General features: G+C 46.1%; 1 protein-coding gene across 1 annotated transcript in view; it reads right to left on the bottom strand.

Annotated features, from left to right (window-relative positions):
• DYNC1H1 (dynein cytoplasmic 1 heavy chain 1) overlaps nucleotides 1-20,100 on the bottom strand; it is a 67,650-nt gene extending 47,550 nt beyond the window's left edge. Inside the window, exons 1-9 of the mRNA XM_059915014.1 lie at nucleotides 19,679-20,100; nucleotides 12,100-12,187; nucleotides 9,948-10,121; nucleotides 9,455-9,710; nucleotides 8,747-8,933; nucleotides 6,676-6,947; nucleotides 6,357-6,584; nucleotides 1,919-2,995; nucleotides 1,021-1,200 (exon numbers count right to left, since the gene is read on the bottom strand). Of these exons, the coding sequence (XP_059770997.1) occupies nucleotides 1,021-1,200; nucleotides 1,919-2,995; nucleotides 6,357-6,584; nucleotides 6,676-6,947; nucleotides 8,747-8,933; nucleotides 9,455-9,710; nucleotides 9,948-10,121; nucleotides 12,100-12,187; nucleotides 19,679-19,931 (2,715 nt within the window). The 5' untranslated portion in view covers nucleotides 19,932-20,100. The remainder of the gene's footprint in view (nucleotides 1-1,020; nucleotides 1,201-1,918; nucleotides 2,996-6,356; nucleotides 6,585-6,675; nucleotides 6,948-8,746; nucleotides 8,934-9,454; nucleotides 9,711-9,947; nucleotides 10,122-12,099; nucleotides 12,188-19,678) is intronic.
• Between the last annotated feature and the right edge of the window lie 4,498 nt (nucleotides 20,101-24,598).

Here is a 24,598-nt window from a genome sequence, read left to right as displayed (position 1 = left end):
TTGAGGCATAATTGACATGTAACATTATTATTACTTTTAGATATACAACATAATGATTCAATATTGGTATATATTGCAAAATGATCACCACAATAAGTCTAGTTAACATCCGTCACCAAACAGTGACCATTTTCTTTCAACAAGTAAAGAAGCCAGAATTCTCTTCTGATCTGTAACGAGACAAATAGATTTCCTATGACTAGGACGTCTGTATGTCTTGTTTAGCGTCTGGCCACACAACCATCCTGGGAATGCTGCGAGGGCGGCTTGAGATAAACTGGGACTTGCAGTCGATTCAAAAGAGGGGGGCCTGTGAACTTTCACTCTGTTTGGGTCCCACTGGTAGATACACTGCGACTTCTGTATCCATTTTAAAGGAGAAAATCTGTGACCCACACACAACAACTTCAGAACTGACCAACTACCATCTGTCCCCTGAGTGACCTCTGCCATAAAACATCCTCCTTCTAGACACTTCACAGCTGCACTCTGACATCCACCGATGAGAAAGCCACAGGGGGTGGTAAGTATGCTTCACACACACACACACACACACACACACACACACACACCCCTCCCGCCCCCCCCACACCACTACACGGGTGAGCCAAGATCCTCTCTACCAGGAATAAGAGGTTCTTGGATGCTGGGTGGGATGGTGGAGGGGGACAAGGTGGTCAGAGAAGGGCGCCAGGAGAAGAGGGCCAGGAAGAACCACCTAAATTATCAGCAGAGCAGGGAAGGGCAAGTAGGAGGTTGTCAAATATCCAGAAAATAGAACTCTTTCTCCTCCCCCATAGCTCCCTGCTTCCAACTCACGAAGAAGGTGACTACGGCCAACACCACCGTTCAGCTCTGTCATTAGCTACACGGGGTTTCTGGAGAGAGCTGGACCGTCACTGGTAACGTCTAGGGAAACACGTGCTTCTCGGCGACAAACTCATCCGCTATGGAACAGGGCCCAGCCCACGCAGGCAGCAGACAAGTGGGCAGCACTGTGTGTGACAGCCCCGTACCCACCTCCATGTCCAGCTTGTTGACCCAGATGGGCAGGTTGGAGTAGGAGTGCAGGTTGAGGTCGTCCACGGCCTTCTGCACTCTGTTCAGGATCTCGGAGAAAGTCTTATGATCATACATGCAAGTCTCCAGGGACCGGACTTCCAGGTCTATTTTTTCCTCAATAATCAGCAGATCATCCACCTAAGGAAGGTATATTTAGTATTTAAAACATCCACTTACTCTATTCCTTTATCTTACGTATATGCTTCTCAATTAATAAATGTCCGAGGCAGAGAAGTTCTCCCACAACTAGCTAATCCTACGTGTTGGCGTGAGAACACACCTGTGTCTCTGTGGAGGAAGGGAAACGTATGGAAACGAGCAGCCTCCCCCCTTGCCCGCTCCTGCTCCCGGGAGGGGTGACCTCTGACCGTCAGTTTGGGAGCAGGACACCGACGCGCTCCGCTCAGCGCTCTCCCTCGCTGGGAGCCGGCCACGCACCAGACCAGTGGACTCTGTCCTGCCCGCAGTGGCAGGCGCAGGGCCAGGAGGTGGCAGCGGGGCAGCTGGGCGAGGGTCTGGGGAGGAAGTCCAGGTCTGGGGCAGACTGACCGCAAGCACCACGACTACAGATTGAGAGCCCATTCTCCACGCAGCTCTACCAGTAATAAAGCTTTCGTGCCCTTCACCTCTCTACTGGTTTCTACCTGAACTCGGGCTGTCACCTGACGGCTTCCCTAAAGCCGCAACAGCATCCAGCAGCCCGGCGAGTGAAAGGCTGCTTTCTCCCTCTCAGCGGACTCAGCCCTAAGCTGTAGGGATCACGCGTGCCCCCTGCGGGGGAGCTAATGTATTAACTGATCAGCCACCACTGGGTTCAGCTCGTTCCCCGGACGTGGAGGATGAAAGCAGCACACACCTTTTCTTGGAAGTTGAAGACAGTCTCCGCTAAGCGCTGCACGTAGGGGTCGAGCTTGTAGGACTCCCACACCAAGGCGATGCCCTCCGCGATCAGAGCCTGCACCTCCTTTTTCAAGCCCGCGACCAGCAGGGAGATGGTGTTGCGCTCCTCCACCTTCTCGCACGTGCGTTCGTAGGTCCGAACGCTCTCGATCAGCGAGATGGCAAACGGGTAGAGCTGGTTTGCTTGGTGAGCCTTGTTCACAATCGCCAGTGGGACTCGGAAACCGAGCCACTTGAGGTTTCGAACTTCTTTGGAGAGCGTGATAATCTCGGGGAGGAAGTTAACCTTCAGCTTGAGGACGTTTCCGGACCGGCCCCGGACGCGCGTGCTCTCGATGGTGAAGATGCGGCCCGAGACGCCCAGGTTGCGCTGCTGCACCTTGCGGGCCCAGTCGTCGAAGATCTCCTGCGTGTTGAGCTTCATGCGGAAGCTGTCTCCGTCCTGCTTCAGCTTCTGCCCCTCCACGTGGTTCTCCCAGCCCTTGCCCAGCACGTCCTCCACGCGCTTCATGTAGGCCGTCAGCTGTCGGTCGATCTGCTTCGCCCAGATGATGGAGCCCGACACCGGCGGCAGGTCGCGCACGTGGCTCATCTTACACGCCTGGCTCTGCGGGTACTGGACCTTGAACTTGTCGTGCAGAGACTCGATGTCGTCCTTCACACGCTGGATCAGCTGGGTCTGGTACTCGCGGATGGCCCCACGGATGTGAGGCCTGACAAACAGCGCGTTGAACCTGGAGAAAATCCTGAACATCTCATTGGCGTTCTTGGCCGTGCCGAGCTGATCCCGAAGGCGAGCGGTGATCCGGGTCTCCACCCTGTCGATCCTCTCGTCGTATCTCTTCATCGCAGCCTCCCAGGCCTCCGTGCCCTCTTTGGAGACATCGAGCCCGTCCACTTCCTTGACGTTCTCGTAAGCGAGGTTGACCTCCTCTATGGCATTTGCGTCAGCAGCATCAAAGAGAACCTCGGCTACTTTCATGTCTTGGGGTTCGGGCACCTCTCCTTGGTTCTGTTGTGCAACTGCTGTGACCTGGAAGGAGAGGATTCGTAACAAAAAAGGTCTGCCAAATGAAGACTCATCCTGTCGCGCACAAGCAGCACACACCACACAAGATGACCCGTCCACCACGTAGGTTCAACGTTTAGTCAAACATTTTACAACTACAACTCAACAAGACCATGTAAGACACTATATGGTATGTTTTAACTCTGTGCTGGAAAGATCTTCTGACAATGTAGTTTCGTTGCTTAAGCTAAAAGAACATGTCTTAAAACCTGAGTTTGGGGTTCTTCCCTCTTCAGTGTTTAGACTATGATTAAAACTGCATTGGAAAGCTCAGGAATTCACAGGAGTGCTACGTACAAACTCAGTATCCAACATGCTTTTCCTTTTTTTTTTTAAACTTTAAATTATAATCCATCGGTCCATGCCACAGCAGAGGGCCAGATAAAGTGCTACAGTAACTGAGAAGAGTCCGTTCAGTTCCCTTCATGCTATTGGAGAGACAGCAGAGTACACACAGGATCTTTGCCTCAGGAAATGTTAAGACTTCCAGGCCTATCTCAGGCCCACACTCTCACAGAATTGTAACGCTAGGCAAGGGTCTTGATCTGGCGTCCACAGATGCCTCGGATGAAACTCAGACAGTCTGTGAATTTGTCTGGGGAAAATCATTATTTTCACTAACTCCCTAATTAAATTTAGCATTTCCTTCAATTATGAATGTGGGCTACAGCCACAGCTGTTCACAGTTCCGACTCTGTCATCAATAAATCCTGCCTCATCACATTACAGTTGTACACATCCTAAGATCTTGTTTATGTTCACTACTTCAAAATTATGGTATTAGGCCTGTCACTAGGTCTTGTTCTTTTACGTGTTCATGGAGAAGCACACAGATTACTAGATCACAACTTCAGAACTGTTGACAACTGTTTATTTGTAAACCTGTGCGTTTTAGTTTATGTATTTAAAACCATTCTGAGGACTCCGGGTGATGACAGTGTAGGAGCAAAAACTGGGCACAGTGATTAAGCAGCCATTTCAGGACAATGGAAAACAAGGCACGGCAGCCAGCACCTTGAGCTGTGTTTGTATCAGGTAAGAGCAGTGAGCTGACGGCCGTCCTGCCTGGAGGGGCTCCCATCCGCCAGCTCAGGCGGGAAAACTCGCAGCTTCGCAGGTGGGAGCACAACAGCAATACGCATAAAGGGGAGATTCTGGAAAAGACAGCCTGACAAGGGCCGAGGTACTAAATTACACGGACACACAGGAGACCCTGGGGAGTCCTGCAAGAATGAAAAGTCTGGGCAGATTTACAACTTGCTGTCAACCAAGAATTCTATAACTGGTGAAACTATCCTTCAAATATGAGAGTGAAATGTTTTTCCCAATAAACAAGAAATGAGGGAAGCTGTTGCCAGCAAACCTATGGAACAAGAAATACTAAAGGAAGTCCTTTAGGCTAAAGAGATAAGACAGCAGAGAGTAACTTAGGCCATAGGAAGGAATGAAGAGAACTGGAAAATATAAATCGGGGACAAACGTAAAAGACTGTATTATTATTTTTCTTTTCTTCTCCTGATTTTTCTAAGATATATATGACTGTTTAAAACAAAACTTGTAACACTGTATTGCTGGGTTTACAATATATGTAATAGGTATGTAATATATATGTATGGGAAGAACAGTGTTATTTCCACTGTTATAAATATGACAAGCAGGAGGAGACAGAGCTATACTGGTTATGAGGTTCAGTCAGTATTGAGTATATCATGATAAATTAAAGATCTATAGTAATCCCTAGAGAAATCACTAAAAAAGAAAATTCAAAGAAATACAGCTACAAGTCTATAGAGGAATTAAAATGATATACTAGGGGCTACCCTGGTCGCGCAGTGGTTGGGAATCTGCCTGCCAATGCAGTGGACACGGGTTCGAGCCCTGGTCTGGGAAGATCCCATATGCCGCGGAGCAACTAGGCCCGTGAGCCACAATTACTGAGCCTGCACGTCTGGAGCCTGTGCTCCACAACAAGAGAGGCCGCGATGGTGAGAGGCCCACGCACCGCGATGAAGAGTGGCCCCCGCTTGCCGCAGCTAGAGGGGGCCCTCGCACAGAAATGAAGACCCAACACAGCCAAAAAATAAAATAAATAATATATTGATGTAGTGTTATAGCTTAAAAAAAAAAAAATGATATACTAAAAATAACACAAAAGAAGGCAGTACAGGAACAGAGAAACAACAAAAATGAGACGAATGGAAAACAAATAGCAAATGGCAGGTCTAAATCCAACCATATCAATAATTATCTTAAATGTGAACAGACTAAGTCGTCCAAGACCGTTCTGAGAATGTATGCCTGTACACTTGAGTTTATTATACATTTTACAAATATAAAGGACGTACATATACCATACGGTTTACAAACAAAAAGAAAGCAGACAATGATCTTTTAAAACAATGATTATCTGAGAAGAGGGATGTGGCAAAAAAGGGTCGAGACACCCTAGGCCAGAACGAATCAGCCCCAGTCTCAAGTCTCTCATGGACACAATAAAGGGTTAACATTTAGACCAACACACGCACATGTGTACACATAAATTAGTACCGCACTGAGTAAAAAGATGCCAAGGATGCATTATTAAGAATCTGCTCCACCCTGAATAGAAGGCACTCCTAATCGGAGAATGAACCTTTCTAGATGGCGTAATTTCTCGACTGGATCCCCCCCATCCCAACTAACAGCTTATTACAAAATTTTCAAACTACAAGAGGGTAGAAAGAATTCTAGACTGAATACCCATATACCGCCACCTAGAGCCTATAATTAACATCAACCAATTAACATTGGCTCTATATTGGCTTTATCCTATATCTATCCATTTACCAACTCCTCTACCTATAAGTATTTCTGGACTGGGTTTTTTAAAGGGAGAAAAGCATTGGTGAAGAAGAGTGGTGAACTGAGAAGAGATAAAAAAGCACGAACAAAGAAAAGGAGTCATTTAATTCTTTTAATAAATCTGAGGCAAATGCAATTATTATCCACATTTTAGAGATAAGGGGTCTGGGGAAAAGGTTAAATAATGTGCCCCAGCCACATGGCTAGTTCAATGGTGGGATTAGGATTTAATCCCCACGAAGTCTGGCTCTGGGGTCCATGCAATTTGGGGATGAGGATGAATCAATGGAGAATGTTAAAGATCTGAACTGAAACACTATGATTCAGAATCACTAGATCTTAAAGATTACAGTGACGAGTGAAAACGGAGCTAAAGAAGTACTTCACAGTATAAAACAGAAACAAGTAGTTAAATCTAAAAAAAAAAAGAGAGAGAGGGTCATTCAAACAATGCACATACGAATTTTTAGAATGTGAATCACACCTGTGGCCTCAGGACCCTGACAATGACAGCTCTCAGCTGCTCGTGCTGGCGTCTAAACTTCCTCATCTGGTCAAGGCGAGCCTGAAGCTTCCTGTGAGCAGGGTTGATTCGCCACACCATCTTCAGGTTTTCTTCCCTTTTCCTTTTGACAATGTCTCTCAACAACACCTGGAGTTTCTCATATTCATCATCCCAAGTCTGAAAGACTTCAAAGCACGCGACCATAACCTGGTAAGTAATTTAAGAAAGGAAGTTTATTATTAAAGCATATTTTCATCTCAGTGCCCTCAGGTTGCTTTTCTGATATATTACAACTCACTTTTTCAAATTCTTCATAAGCAACATGCATCAGTTTTCTAGTGCCCAGCACTTTGAGTAATTGAGAACTCAAGTCTCTTGAAATCGCCTCCACCAAACGCAGTGCCCTCTGAATGGGGTATTTTGTGTTTCGGATCTTTCTCAGATGGGTGAAAATTGCAACAAGTGCCTGCCTTATCTTGTCCAGCTCAGTGGCAGACAGCAAGTCATTCAGAGGAAAATCTTTCATCAGAGGATTGTAGTCATTCACAGTTTCCAAAGCCTGTTTCAGACCTAGATTAACAGAGAAACAGTTAATGGTTTTCACATGAAGTGATACAACTATAATGTTGTTATATGTCAGTGATAGCACAATGAAAAAAAAAAGCAGAAAGATATTTCTTTTAGGTTTAAATACTGGTTAAGTAAACTAAAGTGTATCCCCACAACAGAACATTTTGATGTTGCAAAAGATTTAGTGGGGGCTTCCCTGGTGGCGCACTGGTTGAGAATCCGCCTGCCAATGCAGAGGACACGGGTTCGAGCCCTGGTCTGGGAAGATCCCACATGCCGCAGAGCGGCTGGGCCCGTGAGCCACAATTACTGAGCCTGTGCGTCTGGAGCCTGTGCTCCACAACAAGAGAGGCCGCAATGGTGAGAGGCCTGCGCACCGCGATGAAGAGTGGCCCCCGCTTGCCACAACTGGAGAAAGCCCTCGCACAGAAACGAAGACCCAACACAGCCATAAATAAATAAAAAAAAATTAAAAAAAAAAAAAAAAAAAAAAAAAAAAGATTTAGTGACACAGAAATTGTGCTATTTGAAAGAAAAGAATGTTATTAACAAGATAATCCCAGTGTGGTCTCATTTTTGCTTTTTTAAGAATATCAGTCAACTCATATGCACTCCAAAGGCTATGAGTGGTAGCCCCAAAGATTTCATCTTTTTTTGCTTTCTATATTATCTAAACATTTTAGTAATACCACTTTATTTTTTTAACATCTTTATTGGAGTATAGTTGCTTTACAATGGTGTGTTGGTTTCTGCTGTATAACTAAGTGAATCAGCTATACACATATATATATCCCCATATCCCCTCCCTCTTGCATCTCCCACCACTTTAGTTTTAAAAAAACTAGAATTTTATCATCCTTAAGAACAGTAAAATTTAAATTTTATACCCATGGCTCAAGTTAGGGGAATGTATTATGGACACGGAATCACAGAAAAACCTGGCTCCTGGTCTTTTTTTTTTAACTTCCTCTGGCATAAGATTTACAAAAGAAATGTATTAGGAAAGCAATAAAGGTTTCAGAGGTATTAAAAAATTCAAGGCATACATTTCAGTACTAGTGAGTGCCCATATCCTAGTGAATGTATGCAGTATGATGAAAGTACCTGAAGGTTTCCACCCGGAATTCCCTCTAACATTTAAAATGTGGGCACCACAACCTTTTTTGGAGGGGAAGGAAAAGAACATGACAACTACTGCAGTCCTGATGACTTGTTCTAACACGTCTCTGGTGGGCACAGAGTGGTAGAGCAACGTCCACCCATGGCCGGTCATTCCACATTTGTGTGCCTGGTACATGCTCATTCAACATCACTCCCCCTGTTGCCCGTTCAGAAAATAACTTTATCTTGACCACTTTTCAGAACAGGGAGGAGGGCACAGAACAGAGGAAAGGGGCAGGTAAATAGCGGAAGAGAAAGTACTGACCAGCTCTCCTTCCATAGACCTGTGGGCAGAGAACTTCTGCTTAACGTAAACCATGTTTCTGGTTGGATTGTCAAAAGCACACTTGACTTTACACTATAAAAGTACAGCCTACTCAAGGAACCAAGTAACTGAGAAACAGGAGGGAAGCTCCCAGGGTCCCCTGTACTCATGCCTAGAAACTGGTTTATGTTCTTAAAACCCCGGAAGGGAAAGGGAGGTATGTGGGAAAATCATTTTCATTACCTAGAGCTGGGGAAAAGATGAGATAAGATGCAAAGGAGTAAATAGTCAGGAAAGATGGTACATCTGTTAATTTTCATCACAAAACCCAGGTCAACAGCTTATTGATCAGACTATCAGCTCTAGTTTTTACCTGTGTCAGTGTCGAAGCTGACGGTGGCATGGAAACGCTTGCCGTGTTTCAAGATATCCAGAGTCAGGAGAACTTCTGGGCTCTCTCGTTTCTCCTGGATGCGGTATAACGCACGTTCCAAGTTTAGCCAAAAACTAATTTCCTGTAAGGCAGTTCCTGAGGCAGGATCTCGATCAAGTTTGGTCACCTTAAATATAAAATAACATTCAAGAGCATTCAGCATTTAAACAAAGGTAGAAAACGTACCGTTAACTAAAAACATGCATTATTATTTAGTTTTTATATTTCAAGTAGATTTCCTTCCTTGTATTATAAGCGGTTTAGTTTGAAATCAAAGGTCTGGACTTCCCTGGAGGTCCAGTGGTTAAGACTCCACGTTCCCACTGCAGGGGGTGTGGGTTCGATCCCTGGTTGGGGAACTAAGATGCTACATGCCACAAAGTGCAACCAAAACAAAAAAAAAAGTCTGAGACAGCTGAGATTAGCGTTCTCTCAGGGATGGTATTTAAACCATGTCACACGGTACCCTGACCACTCCACTCCACCTGGGCCGACATTAATCCTCCACTGAGCATTCCCAGGACCAGTGGGCGGTACTGCTAACGGTCATCACAGAATTCACCTCATTGACAAGAACTCGGACCAGTTTTCTGACAGATATTGAAGAGTAAAGCATTTTACATGATATTTTCAATACTGTGCTCTTACTTTTTGAATTTCTCGGATCCAGCGGTTAACTCCAGATTGTAACTGATTGAGAAAAGTTGGGTCTTCAACCTTATCTCCAAAGTCTGTAACTTTTGGCTTTTCTCCATGCTCATAACACTGTTTTGCAACATTTGTAATAATTGGATGAATGGGCAGGCTGATCTCTGGAATTTCAATATTCTGCTGCAGGTGAAGGAGTCCCATTTCAAGTTCTGCAATCTTTTTTTCAACTGAAGGAGCCATTTTATCACCATCCCTAAAAAGACGGGAAATACCTCAAACTTTAGTGCACTATTGGTCTCCAAAGAGATTCTATTATTTCAGGTCTGTCAAATATTAATAATATACATTTTATTAATGCAACAGATTTACATCCTCTTGGTTTACTAGCTTTTCCCTCCCGATTTCTGAATTTTACATCATCTTCCACAGTGTGTTGTGAACATTAAGTAAAATACGGCATTCAAACTAACGAAGGAGAAATGGTTTTTACCTGTCTGCCTTGCCAGACTCTCTGATATAGGACTTAAAAAAAGGAGCCACCGCATTGCTAATGAAAGAGTGCAAGGTTTCATACGGCGAGTCTTCACTGAGCGTGAGGACTCGGAGCTGGGAAGACACTGGCTTGTCTGCATCAATCACTGGAGCTCGTTTAATGAATGCCAAGCTGAAAGAACGGAAAAGAAAAAATTAGAACAAAGAGTCTCATTCTTCATCAGTTTTAAAACTGCAGCCTTCTTTGTGTGGCATGCAAACTAAGAATTCATTTGAATGTTTTAATTTAAAAATCATATTAGGAATAGACCAAATTGTTGCTTTTCTAATAGTGAAATACATTGCTTCTCTTTCGTTACTCACCTATGTGAGAACTAGCAAATCAAGGTTAAGGTCATAACATGTGACCATGAAAGCAGGCCAAGTTAGTTTATCTCATATGGGGGTTGAGTTCATAACCTTGCCCTCAGGAAAACTAACCTCCTTAGCAATTGAAAGTTACGAGCCCCGATTAACTTAAATCCGATCTCATAATAATTTGTCCCATTCATTTATGGCATTGAATCACATGTCAACTTGACTAAACAAGAGTCACCTGCAGGTTGAAGTGACGAGAGAACATTCCGGGCCGCTACAGCCTGGCCTAAACTAACCCTTCCAGTTTCATCTCCTGCTACGCACCCCCTACCCAACCTGAGACACCCTTTAAACTACATGGTCCATTCTCTAAACTTCATGTGCTTTTGTGTAGTTGCTTAAGAAACCTATATTCATCTGCTGAAATTCCAAGTAACCCCCAAAACCCAACTCCAGCATCACTTCTCCCATGGGGCCATCCCTAAGCAGAAGCAATCTCCCCAGTCTTCATGTTTCATGGTATTCTACACCTCTAAGATTTTGCCAAGTATTACAGCTAGTTGTGTATGTGCCATCCTTTCTCCCAAAAGACCATAAACTTCTTGGGAAAAGGAACTATGTTTTATTCCTTTGCACACCTACTGCTGTATCTTACACATAACAGGTGCTCAAAGGTGGTTGAATTAACAGCTTCAACAGAAGCAATATTTGAATTTTCCAGTTCTCATATTATGTATATGTACTTTACACATAATACTTCACATTATTCTAAAAAGTCAGTGAAGCTTCCTGATGTGACACGCTGAGAAGGAACACAGCACAGTAGTATTCCTGCTGAAAATGTGCACCTTGACTGTGACCATGGAGAAACATCAGACAGATCCAATGGAGGGGCGGTCCATCAAACTACTGGTCTGCACTTATCAACAATGTCAATGTCATCAGAGACACAGAAAGAAAGACACAGAATTGGATTCTGGATCATGGGAGAAATACTGTAGGGGACATTATTGAGAAAATATGAATATGTACTATACCTAGAGTAATACTGTACCAAAATTTCTGGAATTTGAAAATTGTACTGAGGCTATGAACACGAATGTTCTTGTTCTTAGGAAATGCTGCGAAGTATTTAGGGATAAAGAGGCAGGTTGTCTATAACTCTCAAATGGTTCAGGAAAAAAAATGATTATGCAAACGTGGCAAATGTTAACTGACATCTGGGAGTTCTACACGCTATCCATGCAACTCTTGTAAGCTTGAAATTATTCAAAATAAAAAGTTTTAAAAAGCCAATGCAAAATAAACATTTACGCATTTGAATTTGAATATGTCTACTGGAGTATAAACTGGCACAACCTTTTTAAAAGGTGGGAAATCTGGTAACACACATTAAAGACTTCAATGATGCATCGCATCTGAACCAGTAATGCTATCTTTAGGGATTTATCCTAAAAAGAATCAGACTGGTACCTATGAATGTTTACTGCTTACTTATAATAATGAAAACTCAGGTATACTCTGAGAGCATTATTAGATATGCTAAGTACATTATGGCTCAAACCTAGAATGGATGATGCCATGATATGGCAATTAAAATAAAAATATTTTAGATTTTATACTGACTTGGAGATCCTCTTAATTTGAATAAATAAAATCAAAGATAAGAAACTGAATTAAAGAGCAGAAATCTTCTGAGTGTTTTCTTAGTATCTTTGTCTGACTCGATTAGGATTTACATTTAATCCTCACAAGTTTATAGTCCAAAATAATGGTATATTCATACTACTCACCTATTGGACTTAACTCCATAATGAATGTCTATGTTGATGTTATAGGAAATAAACTCTTTTTCTTCTTCTCCTTCATCACCAACATCCTCTACAAATCATAATAAACATTCTATCAAATTCATGTCAGTATTCCATTTTTTAATTCATCAACTGTTCAGAGCACGATTAGCCTCACCCCAACCCCAGCCTCACGTTTAAACCCCTACGTGACTTGGCTCTACTTAATTCTCCCTTCCACCCATTTTTTCTGACTGCTGACCCAGGCACTTATTTGCTGTGTGATCTTGGGCAAGGTTCTTAACTTCTTGGCACCTCCGCTTCCTTGTCTGTAAACCGGGTACGCACTGGCATGCCTGGGTCGTTGAATGGCTGACTGAGCCGCTGCCTAGAGCGGGCCCTGGCCCCAGGGCGGCGGTGCTAGGTGGTGTCCGATAAGCCCAAGTTCTCCCCCACCGCATCCCAGCAGTCTCATCCCCTGTGCTCCAGTCAGAGGTCGCTTCCCACCCCCAGCCCCAGTGTATTCTGCTCAGGTGTCTACTCAGCACTTTCTACGCGACAGGCATTACTTCAGGCGCATCACACATCTACCCCTCACGGCAACACTATGGGGCTTGGCATGACTATTATTCTTATTTTCCAAGCAAGGAATGTAAGTAAATTGCCCTCAGACATGTGCCTGGAAAGGGACAGAGTGAAAATTCAGAAGTCTGATTCCAAACCCCGGGTCCTCACCAGTACACAGCCTGCCCTCTTCCCTCTTTAAGGCCCCTACAGGGAAACCCCCATCAAGAAAACTGCTATCAAGAACCATCCCCAGGTCACCAAGGGGGCATTCACCTGGCTGTCCTCTCTGCTCTTATAGCGCTTTCAGAGCCTGCTCTGGGGTCAATTTATGAATACAGCAGTAATTTGAAAAAGCTTACTGGAATTTAATACTAAGATAACTCAAGATGCATGTGAATACAATTTCTAGATAGTTAAAAATGAAAATTGAAAAATTAATATAAAAATCATAAAAATGGGAAGTAATACAAACCTCTAGATCTAGTACTAATCAGCTAGATGCGTACACCCTCTAGCTGAATTATCTTTGGTACGACATACTGTATGGAATAACTGCATTAGCAAAAATTAATATCGAAGGATTATTCTAACTTGATATGTACGATTCGCCTTCACTTCTAAGTCATGGTGTAATAACAAAGGCAGTAAACTTAACTAAGTGATCTCAGGAAAGTCATTTTTCTTCCTCTCAGCTTCAAATTCGTAAAACGTAAAAGGAGCAACAGAGGAGGGGGTGGGACATTAAATTAGGTGGCTTATAAGGTTTCTATAAATGCTAAAAACTATGAGCAAAAGCTATTTGCTTCTTTCATTTTAAGATGAGACAAATACAAAATTCACACTAAAAGAATATTAAATATTAGTATATTTATTTATATATATATAAATATATACTTATCAAGACAATAACTCTTCCAAAATGTTGTTTTTAGTGTAACTTTAGGAAGGAGAGGAGGAGTGAGTGGCAGAACATTTTTGCATGCCAGTGACTTCCTAGCTGTTTTTTAAAATTACTAACTACCTCAAAAAAAAACCCCAAACCAACCAACCGAGTTTTCTAACTACTGAAATGTGGACATACCACAAGATAAGATAAATCATACTACGTGAAACCAACCAAACATATAATTGCAATCTGTAAAACACAAAGACAAAGAGTATAAGGAAATATCCCCAAACTAAAATAGTTGTCAGGGTGGTGGGATTATGAAATATTTTTTCCCTTGATTTTTGGAACTTTCAGTAATGCTGTTCTATGATTTATATAAAATATATGTCATTAATATAACACCCAAACAATAAATAGACAATAAAAGTAACATTCTATAATCACCAAAGGAAATTACTAAGTAAAAATATGTTGTAACTTTGAATCATCTCTTCCTCCCGGACAGAGCAGAGCGGCATCCTCTATACAAATAAAATCATATAGAAAACATGCCGACTGGACACAACACCTAACCACATCCCCAGCACATCCTAATGCAAACAGGGTTAAAGGAACCGGGCGGCAGGCCAGGCGATGAGTCACGGCTGTCTCCGGACCACTGTGAACGCCCAGCCCAGCCCGCACTAGGAATAACACTGCAATGCAGCAGGAGATGGCTGGGGCTCGGGAATGCACACACGATGACATAATCCTCAGACATGGGTATGCAAAATAGGTGTCCTCTACTGCTCTGTAAAATTCTAACTTCCTTTGATGACAGTAATTTATGCAAGTCATTATTAGTATCAGCCATAGACTACATTTTGGATTAATTTTTTAACGCTATTCCCCATAAATACGAAGATCATATGAAGTCTGAGGATGTCTGATTCCCATTATAAAGAACACATGACATTGTTTCATAAACTGCCAAACAATTTAAACTTTCCTGCCTCTTTATAAATTATTATATTTTCCAAATAACAATAATTCTATTTCTGCAGAAACTTTTTAAAAAAATTGTTTAAAGGAGAGAAAGACACTTAAGAGTTGATTCCTAACAAAGAGGGTACCTGCTATATTAGAGGCTTATATACGAACACAATCTGCACGTTTATCAGGAAATACCACTTTGGGTAAAGTTTGAACCAGTTTCCTAATGATGCTAAAGTTACTGGTTAATACACAACAGACTGATACTGTGCTGCCTATTAACACATTCAGGGAACTAAAATACCAGCACAGAAAGTGCTGCGCCCGACTCTTGAGTTCCTGTGCTGCAAGCCATACTGATACACATTACAGCGCCCTGTGGACATTTCTTTGGTGAACTTCTGGGAGTTTATCAAATTTCTAGAGATGTTCAAAATGTCATTTAGCACTATTCTGCGTATGCTTCTATTGAAAGATGAATGTATTTCAAAGAACGAGTGATTTGTATCATTGCATTGTGAATTAGGTGAGCAATATGCCTCATTTAATGAAATACAAACAGATGCACATTCAATTACCTTAAGGCTCATACCACCTCTCCTAGGTAGATGGGTATGTGTCCACAGACTGGTGAACAGGCAACTGCAAAAGGGCGAGGGGAGGCTGTCGGCTCCCCTGCCCTTGGTCATCCCCTCCTTCACTCTCCCCTCCCAACGTTCTCCAGCCACAGGGCAAGCCTCTTCTCTAGCAAATGAAGCCAGTCATTTTCTTTGGCCAGATTATGTGTTACATGTTCCTGGCTCTCTTTATCTTTCCTCTTCTTTTCCCTTTAAAATCCAAACAGACTTCTAATACCACATTATTTTGGCCGATCACTGTCATACACACCCTCCCCTTTTTTCTCCAGTGGTCGCTCTAGCTTTCCCCTTTCCCATCCCTGGTACTTTCTCCGGCCACCTCAACGCCCACCCACCCTTCTGTCCTCCCGCTGAGGCTGTGACTTCTTCGCAACCACTCCCTGCCCTGCACGAGGCTAAGGGCGTGGTGAGAGCCTTGAGTCTTCTCTTCCATCCATAACATTGCTGGGAATTTGAAAGGAGGGTTGAACCCCATGTAATCCTTGTACACAAGGTAAAACTGGGGCTCCTTTTGACATTTCCAGAAAAAAAGAGAAGGAAGTGAAAACAACTAAGTCAGTAATGCCTAAAGGATTTAAGACTTCATGCTTTTTAAGGCTAACACTAATTCAAAAGAAATAATTGCTATGAAGTAAATGAAAACAAACACTCCTGTTTAATGGATACCAAGGAATTCAACAGAGAAATTAGTTCTTAGGTTTCAGAATCCTTCTTAAAACATCCTTTTCCTAACTGGGTCTTAAAATCCTGCGGTTTTGGTTTCCTCACTCATGACAGAGGCGCTGGACTAAATCTCTTCCGCCGTTCCCAGCCTGATACCCCACGATGCTGAGAGACGAAATTTCCATCTGTCTTTACTTTTTAAAAAGAAGTAATGACTGCTTTCCCTTTCCTGTGCATGAATTTCACTCACTACGAAACACCTCACTTTGAAACGCATCTCGCTGCAGACTGCTTTGTCCTCCAGAGGGTGGAGGGCCCACCTACAGCGCGACAGCGCAGGACAGCAAGAACCCAGGCTGATGGACTCCTGGCCCAGTGCTCCAAGACAGTGCCGGGTCACAGTAAATGTTTCCTATTAATTTACTAATCATTTTATTAACCATTTTGGGGTCTAAGCCAGAAATGGATACTTTTTAATCATCAATCTACTACATTTCTTCTCTTTTTAGGGAAATTAAGTCCTCAGAAAAATAATGTTTAAAACTCCACAAAAACATTCCCCACACATCTCCCTATGCCACCACGTCTCTAGGAAGCCGAGTCCTGTAAGGAGCACCGGCTTTCTTCCTTCCAGTCAGGAGTCTTCCAACTCCAGTCATCTCCGCACTAATGAAGAGAGGGTAAAACCCCCTGAGCTATGTACGTCAGGAACAACTAAAAGCCCAAGCTTCGGGGAAGCAGCGACTAAAGGCAGCCACTACTTCCAGTCTTAAAGACAAAGCTCCAAGGGTAACACATCTGAGTGGAACAAAACCGAACCAAAACCCCACAGCACCCATTCCCAGCCTGGTCCCAGACAAGCCCTGGAACCACCACTCCAGCAGCTGCACACCGCAACATCCTTACCGGTCCCTACCTTCACCACCCAACCTTTCACAGGAAGGAACACACCCCAAAATGCACTTCAGGTAAAAAGCGCTACAGAAGTGCCATTAACATCGTAATATGCCTATCACGTAGGGATCACCTACCTGGTCATACTTTTAGAAGTACGCTATGAGGAAAACAATTTTCTATAGGCCAGGAATTACAGGAAGGAGATTTCTCTTTTTAAAACGGGGAGCTACAATTTAACGTTCCCTTTCACCAACTCTTCACTATCAAAATTAACTGTTAGGGGGACTTCCCTGGTGGTCCAGTGGTTAAGACTCCGCGCTTCCACTGCAGGGGGCATAGGTTAGATTCGATCACTGGATGGGGGACTAAGATCTCGCATGCCTCGCGGTGTGGCCAAAAAAAAAAAAAGAAAATCATAAACTGTTACAGTCACAACCTTTATTCTACACTTTAAAGAAGGCTCTACTTTAACAAAAGAAGTGTAAAGCTAGCTGGAGTACTTAAAAAAACATATAGAGATAGACCTTCATATAAAAAAAAGCTTCTATATTCAATTACATGTGTTTGGAAAATTCTTTCCATAAAAAAGGGGGGAAGTGGGGGGAAGATAAAGTAAAAGTAACTTCTCCTGTTCATTAAATAAATTATATGACTTCATTGGTGGTGGCGGTCTTTATTCAGTTTAAACCATTCAGATTTATTCTCCGTATCATAACGCAAGCCTGCCTTTTCACTGTAAATAACTACTGGATGTTCGAATTGGATTAAACGTGCAAATGGCAATGCTAACTCATGAAAACCAGCCCTCCTTCTAAGTGAGCTGGGTTAACACTTATACCTAAATTATGTAGTGTAGCCAGGATGCTAGGAAGACGGACGGGGCCACATAGTTTTTCCTCAGATTTCTGTAAGTGAAAAATAAGTTAAGACAGGTTGAATTACTAGCAATACTTCCCAGGACTTTTATAAATCCAGGAATGAGATAGGATTTCAACTGTAGACAGTCTCATTACCTAGTCAACATTCAAAAGTGCAAGTCATTATGGAGCCAAGATTTGGATGCGTGGATACTCGCTTTGCTGAAGGGCGAAAATGTACCCATCAAGAAAACAGAGGTGATCTGCGCCAGAAAGCATTCAACAGAAATCGGGTCCCCCTCCAATTATTTTAGCCAAGTTCAATTCTAAGGTGTTTGAGAAAAGTGAATCACTGAGGAGCGCTCTAGAAGCAAAGAACAAAACCTACAATTTTTTTCTGTAAAAAAGAAACTGAGACCTAAGGTAGGAATCACTGATTTCAAAACAAAAACTGTGCAATGAAAATATGATCAAGAATTAGCCAAGGTAAAGCTACTCAAAATACAATAACAATGCAGATTAAAGTGTATTTTAATAAAATAATGTATATTCATTAAAAAACGACCAGAAAGACAGATACCAAAATGCTGACAGTGGTCATATCTAGGTCGAAGGATTCCAGGTGACTTTAATTTTATCTGTACACTTTAATTTTCTATCGTGACTATATACTTTTTTTGAAAGAAAATAGATGAGTTAAAAAAAATTTTTTTTAAACAGTAGTGGTTTCCATGCGGGAAAACAACCCCAAACATAAAAGAAAACCCTAAACAACTTTAATACTCTAAATATGCCTGGATGGCTTATTTGCTTTGAACATTCCTTGCGGATCTAAGAAAAATACTCTTTCACACTCGCTGACCCTCCTGCAGAGGCCAATGCTACAATGAAGCATCTCCTGAGTAGGAAAAACCTTTGAAAGAAACAAACTATCTGCAAGAAAGGAAGTGTGTGTAGCGGTGAGAGGGGGTGGTGAGGCAGATAGTTGAGCTTCTCTTACTGACAGAACCATACAGCTTTTGAGATTATAAGAAGCTTGTCTCCGAACACTTTCAGACAATGCCCAATCCTTGGTGCTAAGCTAACATTTACCTGGACATCATCCTTGGCTTCCCGGATGGACGGTGCCACACCCATACATGTGCTGTCAAATAAGCTCGACACTGGCTACAAAATGGTCTTAAAGCATCACGGGGAAACCCTCCCTGAAGGCAAGCTCCACTCTCGAAGAGGAACCTAGGCTTGCTTTTGGGAGGTCACTATTTGAGGAGATTGCTGGAATATGCAAACCTTTGGTCCCGTCCCTCCACTAGGTGCCTAACCTAAGTCTCTCTCCTTTTAAGATCTGTAAAATAGATTCAAAGACCATGGGGTCATCATTAGGATCATCTAAGCATCACACAAATACAAGGCATGATGAAGGAAAACAAGCAATGGACTGCAAACTGAGATGTTGAGTCTAGCCTAGGGAGTAGGATTAGCCGGTGTGACCTTGGGGCAGTCACTTCGACTGAGCCTGAGTTTTCTCGCGTCTGAAGTGGGCAGATGCACCCACTCAGCAGGGACAGCATGAAGTCCAAGAGGGAGACCTGCGTGCGCTATCCACCCAGAACAGTGATGCCCCGCTCGCAGCCAGGGCTGTCACTGTCACTCCTCGGGCCTCGGCATCTGGGTCCGCACAAGGCAGAGGCTGGGATGCCCGCCGGCCAGGGCTCCGCCAGCTCCGGCTCGCCAGGATCTCCCCCTACACCCGGACGACCGAAGGACCACGATCCAGGCTGCCCCCGGCGCCGCCCCTGACACATCCCTCCCGAGGCCGGCCTGGCCTGGACACAAATCGAAACCGAAAAGCCCATGTGACATTGGAGGCCGGGATGCGGCCTCCGCCCGCTCTCAGCCGGGAGACGCTGTCTCCACCCAACTCGGCCATCTTGAGGCCGAGCAGACAAAGCGATCCCATTGTTGCGGGTGACGGCGAGGCTGGGCGCCCTCCTCCGTCCCCGCGACCCGGAAGGGGGCACCCTGGGGCCCCGGCGGCAAGGGGTGTGGCGGGAGCGAGGCGGGGCGCCGGGGGACCCACCGCAGCCCCGGCCCCGCACCTTTGAGCGTGGAGCGCTCCACCAGGACCGTGTGCACCTGCGGGTCCGAGAGGAACTTGCGCATCTGCTCCAGGGCGCTCTTCTCCTCCAGCGCCGCCTCGAGCGCGGCCGGGGCCTCGCCGCCATCCTCCAGCAGCAGCGGCACCAGCTTCCGCAGGTGCTTCTGCAGCACCGACACGTCAGCCACGTTCTGCACTGCCGACACCTCCAGGCCGGCCGAGCCGTCCTCGCCGCCGCCCCCGGGCTCCGACATGGCGCCGCGCTCGGGACCCGCAGGCAGCGCTGAGAAGGCGGCCGCGACTCGGCGCGAGAGCGAGCGGGCGGGCGCACGAGAGAAACGGGCAGCACAAGCCGACCGCCCGCTAGCCCGCTGCTGACTGAAGAGAGTGAGCGACGGCTCCTCCCTAAAGGCCGCCGCCCGCCGGCCCCGCCCCGCCGCCGCCGCCGCCGCCGCCGCCGCCGCCGCCGCCGCCCGCCTCCCGCCTCCCGCCGCCCGCGGCCGGCGCCCGCCGCAGCCACTGGGCCCCCTCACGGTACCGACGTCACGACGTCGCGCTCAGGCGGCCCGGGTGACTCCGCCGCGCAGCCTTCTGGGACTCGTAGTTCCAGTGCTGGGCGGGGCTCCGCAATACCCACACCTCAAGCCCTAAAGGTGGGAACCTGCGGGGGGCGGTGAGGGGTGGTCAGGGACTACGTCTGTCCTGTTCACTGCTGTGGACTCAGCGAACAGCACAGAGCCTGAGACACTGCACTAATACTGAATGAATGAATGGTGTTAACGAGCTAACGTGTTTTGAGCACTTAGCCTGTGCCTGACATTGTTCTAAGCACTTAACCCGTGTAGTTTCTTTGAACGAATGAATGACTACGATGTGTTGAGCTAGAATATAGTCATCTGTGTTACTAAATATACATAGGGAGACTGAGGATCTTTTTCAGAGGGGGAGGAGATGAGGGAAGTGTCACATTGCTAGGAAAGAGGGAGGCTGGGAGGGGACATTCCCAGAGCAGGAAGCAGCTTCTGCAAAAGCAGAGAGGCCTGACTGCAGGAGCGATGTACGGGAAGGCCAGGAGGTGACACCTGAACGGTGGGGTGAAGCCTGGCTGTTGTGGGTCCTGGTTGCTAATGGCAAATAATTCCCCCCAGAATGCCGTGAGGACCACGGGGGAGACCTACAAGCATCCACCCAGAATAGCAGCCGGGGCTGACGCTGTCATTCCGATGGCCTCAGCATCTGGGTCCACACAAGGCAGGGACTGCCGTGCCTGCCCAATAAGTTTCCCCCCAGCTCCCATTTGCCTGGACCTCCTCCAGTACACCGACATGACATAAGGGCCAGAATTCAGGCTGCCCACATTCTTGGTTTAGAAATGACAGTTATTATAAGGAGCATTAATTGGCTTTTGAAAGTTCAAACTCATCACTCGCTTCTTAAGTTGGGCTGAGGAAGGGAAGCCAAAGGTGCTATTTTTATATCAAAGTGCACAGTCAGAGAGCTGAATCCTGATTGGTAGAATGATGATGGGATGATCTGATTTCCCCAAATCATCTTTGGAAAACTGTAAAACATGCAGTATGCCTATTCTTGCTCAGTTACCCAGTGCCAAGCCCCAGAAACTGCTGGAACATGAAGACTAATCAGATGATTCTTGTCTTTAAGAAGCTCATGGCAGAGGGGACAGATTAATATCCCATCCTCCTCCTGCCTTCCATCAGTCCACTCTTTTTTTTGTGTGGAATTTTAAAAATTGAAGTATAGTTAACGTACAATGTTGTGTTAGTTTCAAGTGTACAGCAAAGTGATATATATATATCCGTTTCAGACTCTTTTCCGTTATAGGTTATTATAAGATTTTTAAAAATTAATTAATTTATTTATTTTTAGTTGCATTGGGTCTTCGTTGCGGTGCGCAGGCTTCTCATTGCGGTGGCTTCTCTTGTTGCGGAGCAGGAGCCCTAGGTGCGCAGGCTTCAGTAGTTGTGGCACATGGGCTCAGTAGTTGTGGCTTGCAGGCTCTAGAGTGCAGGCTCAGCAGTTGTGGCGCATGGGCTTAGTTGCTCTGCGGCATGTGGGATCTTCCCCGACCAGGGCTCAAACCTGTGTCCCCTGCATTGGCAGGCGGATTCTTAACCACTGCACCACCAGGGAAATCCCTATTATAAGATATTGAGTGTAGTTCCCTGTGCTATACAATAGGTCCTTGTTGTTTACCATTAATTTGTTTTCTGTCTGTGAGTCTATTTCTGTTTTGTAAATAAGTTCATTTGTATCATTTTTGAAGATTCCACATGTAAATGATATCATATGATATTTGTCTTTCTCTGTCTGACTTATTTCACACTAGTCCAGTCTTATATCATATGCCCGAGCAGATCTAAATAAACTTCCTGGAAAAATATAAAGCACTGCAATGAGTTTGTGCTATGATCATAATGGTAATGAATAATAGTAACGCCACCAACAACTAACACTGAGAGCTCACTCAATACCAGGCACTCTGCTAAGGGCTGCCCCCTGCCCCATGTCCTTTGGGGTAGGAACAGGGATGGAAGAAAATCTGTTAGGTGCAGGTTAGTGAACTCTGAATTGACCACACACCATTGGAGCCCCAGAAACCCAGCAGCAAACTGGCAGATGGAGAGAGGCTGCTTGCAGCCTGCACCGTGAGTCAGCACCACCCAGGAGACGCAGCCATTTGGGCGTCCAAGGGACTCAAACATCTGCAATCTGGCTCCGAGCCAGGGCAGCAGAGCAGCGGGCTCCGGATGTGCAGCCCTACATGTGTGATAGGCTCAGAATTAAAAGTGTCTGTTGTTTCTAAGGGAATGGAAATCAGAGGAACCTGAACAATCTGTCTACAAGGCTCCATACATTGATCAAATGTGCTTGCATTTCTGTTCTCTAAAGATGTTTGCTGTGTTGAATAGATACATCGTAGGAAGAATGGTCAATGTTGATTGACTGCTTACAGAGAGTGCCCAGCACTCTAAATTCCTTACCCTGGGGGCTGGCTAGACTGTCCCCGGCTGACAGGGAAGGGGATATTTTTGTGAGATGCTCCCTTGGCCTCCTGGGGCAGGACTCTGCCCCAAGCTGACTCTGTGTGTGTTGGGACGGGGGGCCCTCCACCCAAACCTGGCCTCTCCCACCGCAAACTCCGTTTGGCATCTCCGCTTTCTCATGTCCAAAGGAGAGTCTGCTTTCCGTTGGCAGTAGGCAGGGGGTGCTGGCGAGAGAGAGTTCTTTCTAAGTTGATGGGGGATGGTAGTGGCTGCTGGGCCACATGTATTTTATCAGAAGTTGGTGCTGAACTGTCCCCACCCTTCTCCTTCAAGTACTGCACCGGACGGCTCCTCAAATCCAAGTTGGGGGCTCCTTCTCATCCCCATCTTCCCTCTCCCTCTCCCTCTCCCAACCCTGGGCCACACTGAGCCCTCAGCGGAAGTCCGGCTGGCCCAGCACCTTCAGGCCCCGCGTCTGGCATCCCCCTCTTCCCTCTCGAAATTCCACATTGGGCTCGCCCATTCATTCATTCATTCATTCCATGGGCTCATTCCCAGCACCAGCAGGGCCTGGCGCAACGTGGGTGCTTGGTTAATGGCTGTGAAAGCAACGCCTCACTCCCCGGGAACGCGGTGCCGGGTGGCAGCGGCGGCCGGTCCACAGGGCATAGTTTGGATTTTGACCTTCCCAGCTGCTCGAAACCAGGCAGCGTCATTCCGTCGCCAGCGCGGGACTCCACCCACCTATCGCTCACCGGGCTACAGGACACTTCCTGATGAAGCTCGTCCTGGCATCCCCCCCTTTTCTGTCTCGGTTCCTTGTCTAATGAGCCTCTGGGTGAGTCTGGAACCACCCCGGGTTTCTGGCGACTTTGAGCCGGGCTGGACGCGGCTGGGGGGCGGGGCCGGGGGGGGGGGGGTGGGAAGCGCCCCTAAGGAACAGAGCGGTCGCTTGGCGCCCTCTAGTGGCGCAGCGGAGGACGCGCACCCCGGAATCTTTTCCTGTCGCTCCTACGCCTCCTCCCAGCCTGCTGCCCCATCCGTCCCGGGGACGCCTCCAGGCTCACCTTCCCAAGGTCACCCGGATGACTCGTCCAGGGTCGCAAAGCGAGCAATGGCGGCGACCAGAGGGGAATGCCAGCCCGTGGTCCAGCCTGCATCCCACCGCCCATTGATAAAGTTAGAGGAGATTGCCTCTAACGCAGACAGTTCAGTCTCTCTCCTGCGCGCAAGCCCTCCGGGACGCCTGCCGCTGCCCTGGCCGCTCCTCTGGAGGTACCCAGCCTCTTCTCTTACCTGAGAACGGTCTGTGTCCCCAGCCAAGGCCACCGCTCCCTGGGGACGCTGGACCCCACCGCCTCTCATGGACTTCGTCTCTGAAATCCTCCCCTCGCCCTCAGACGTTCCCTTTCTCCCTCCTGGGTTCTTCCCGGCCGCGTCCAAGCTGCTCCAAATGCATCCCTTCTTTCGAGAACCCCCTGCCACAGCTTCCTGCCAGCACTTCTCATGCTTTGCTGACTTTTTCAGGAAAACTCCTTGAAAATGAGCAGAGGTGGGGACTGCCTCTCACCCAGCCCAACCCCACACTCCCCCGCCCCCCCCCCCCCCCCGGCAAGTGCTGTTGTCAAGGTCACCAATGGCCTCCACGTGGCCAAATCCAGTGACCAGTTCTGGGCCCTTCTCTTGCTCGACCTTTGGACGCCATTGACACCGCGCGGCTTGTGTGTGCTGTCAACACTCCGTCCCAGCCCTGTGACACTCAGTACGTCTGCACACCGATGAGTCCCAACCTTAGAAGTCACATCTGCTGTTGTTGGGTGGAGTGTTCTAGAAAATGCCAATCAGGCCAACTTGGCTGAAAGTGTTAAGACCTATATCCGTGCTACTTGTTCTACCTATTGAAAGAGGTGTTGAAC

This window comes from Balaenoptera ricei, chromosome 2 (genome assembly GCF_028023285.1).
Source record: "Balaenoptera ricei isolate mBalRic1 chromosome 2, mBalRic1.hap2, whole genome shotgun sequence".
Lineage (NCBI taxonomy): Eukaryota > Metazoa > Chordata > Mammalia > Artiodactyla > Balaenopteridae > Balaenoptera > Balaenoptera ricei.
The sequence above is the reverse complement of the archived record's forward strand: the minus strand, read 5'-3'. Positions and strand labels throughout refer to the sequence as shown.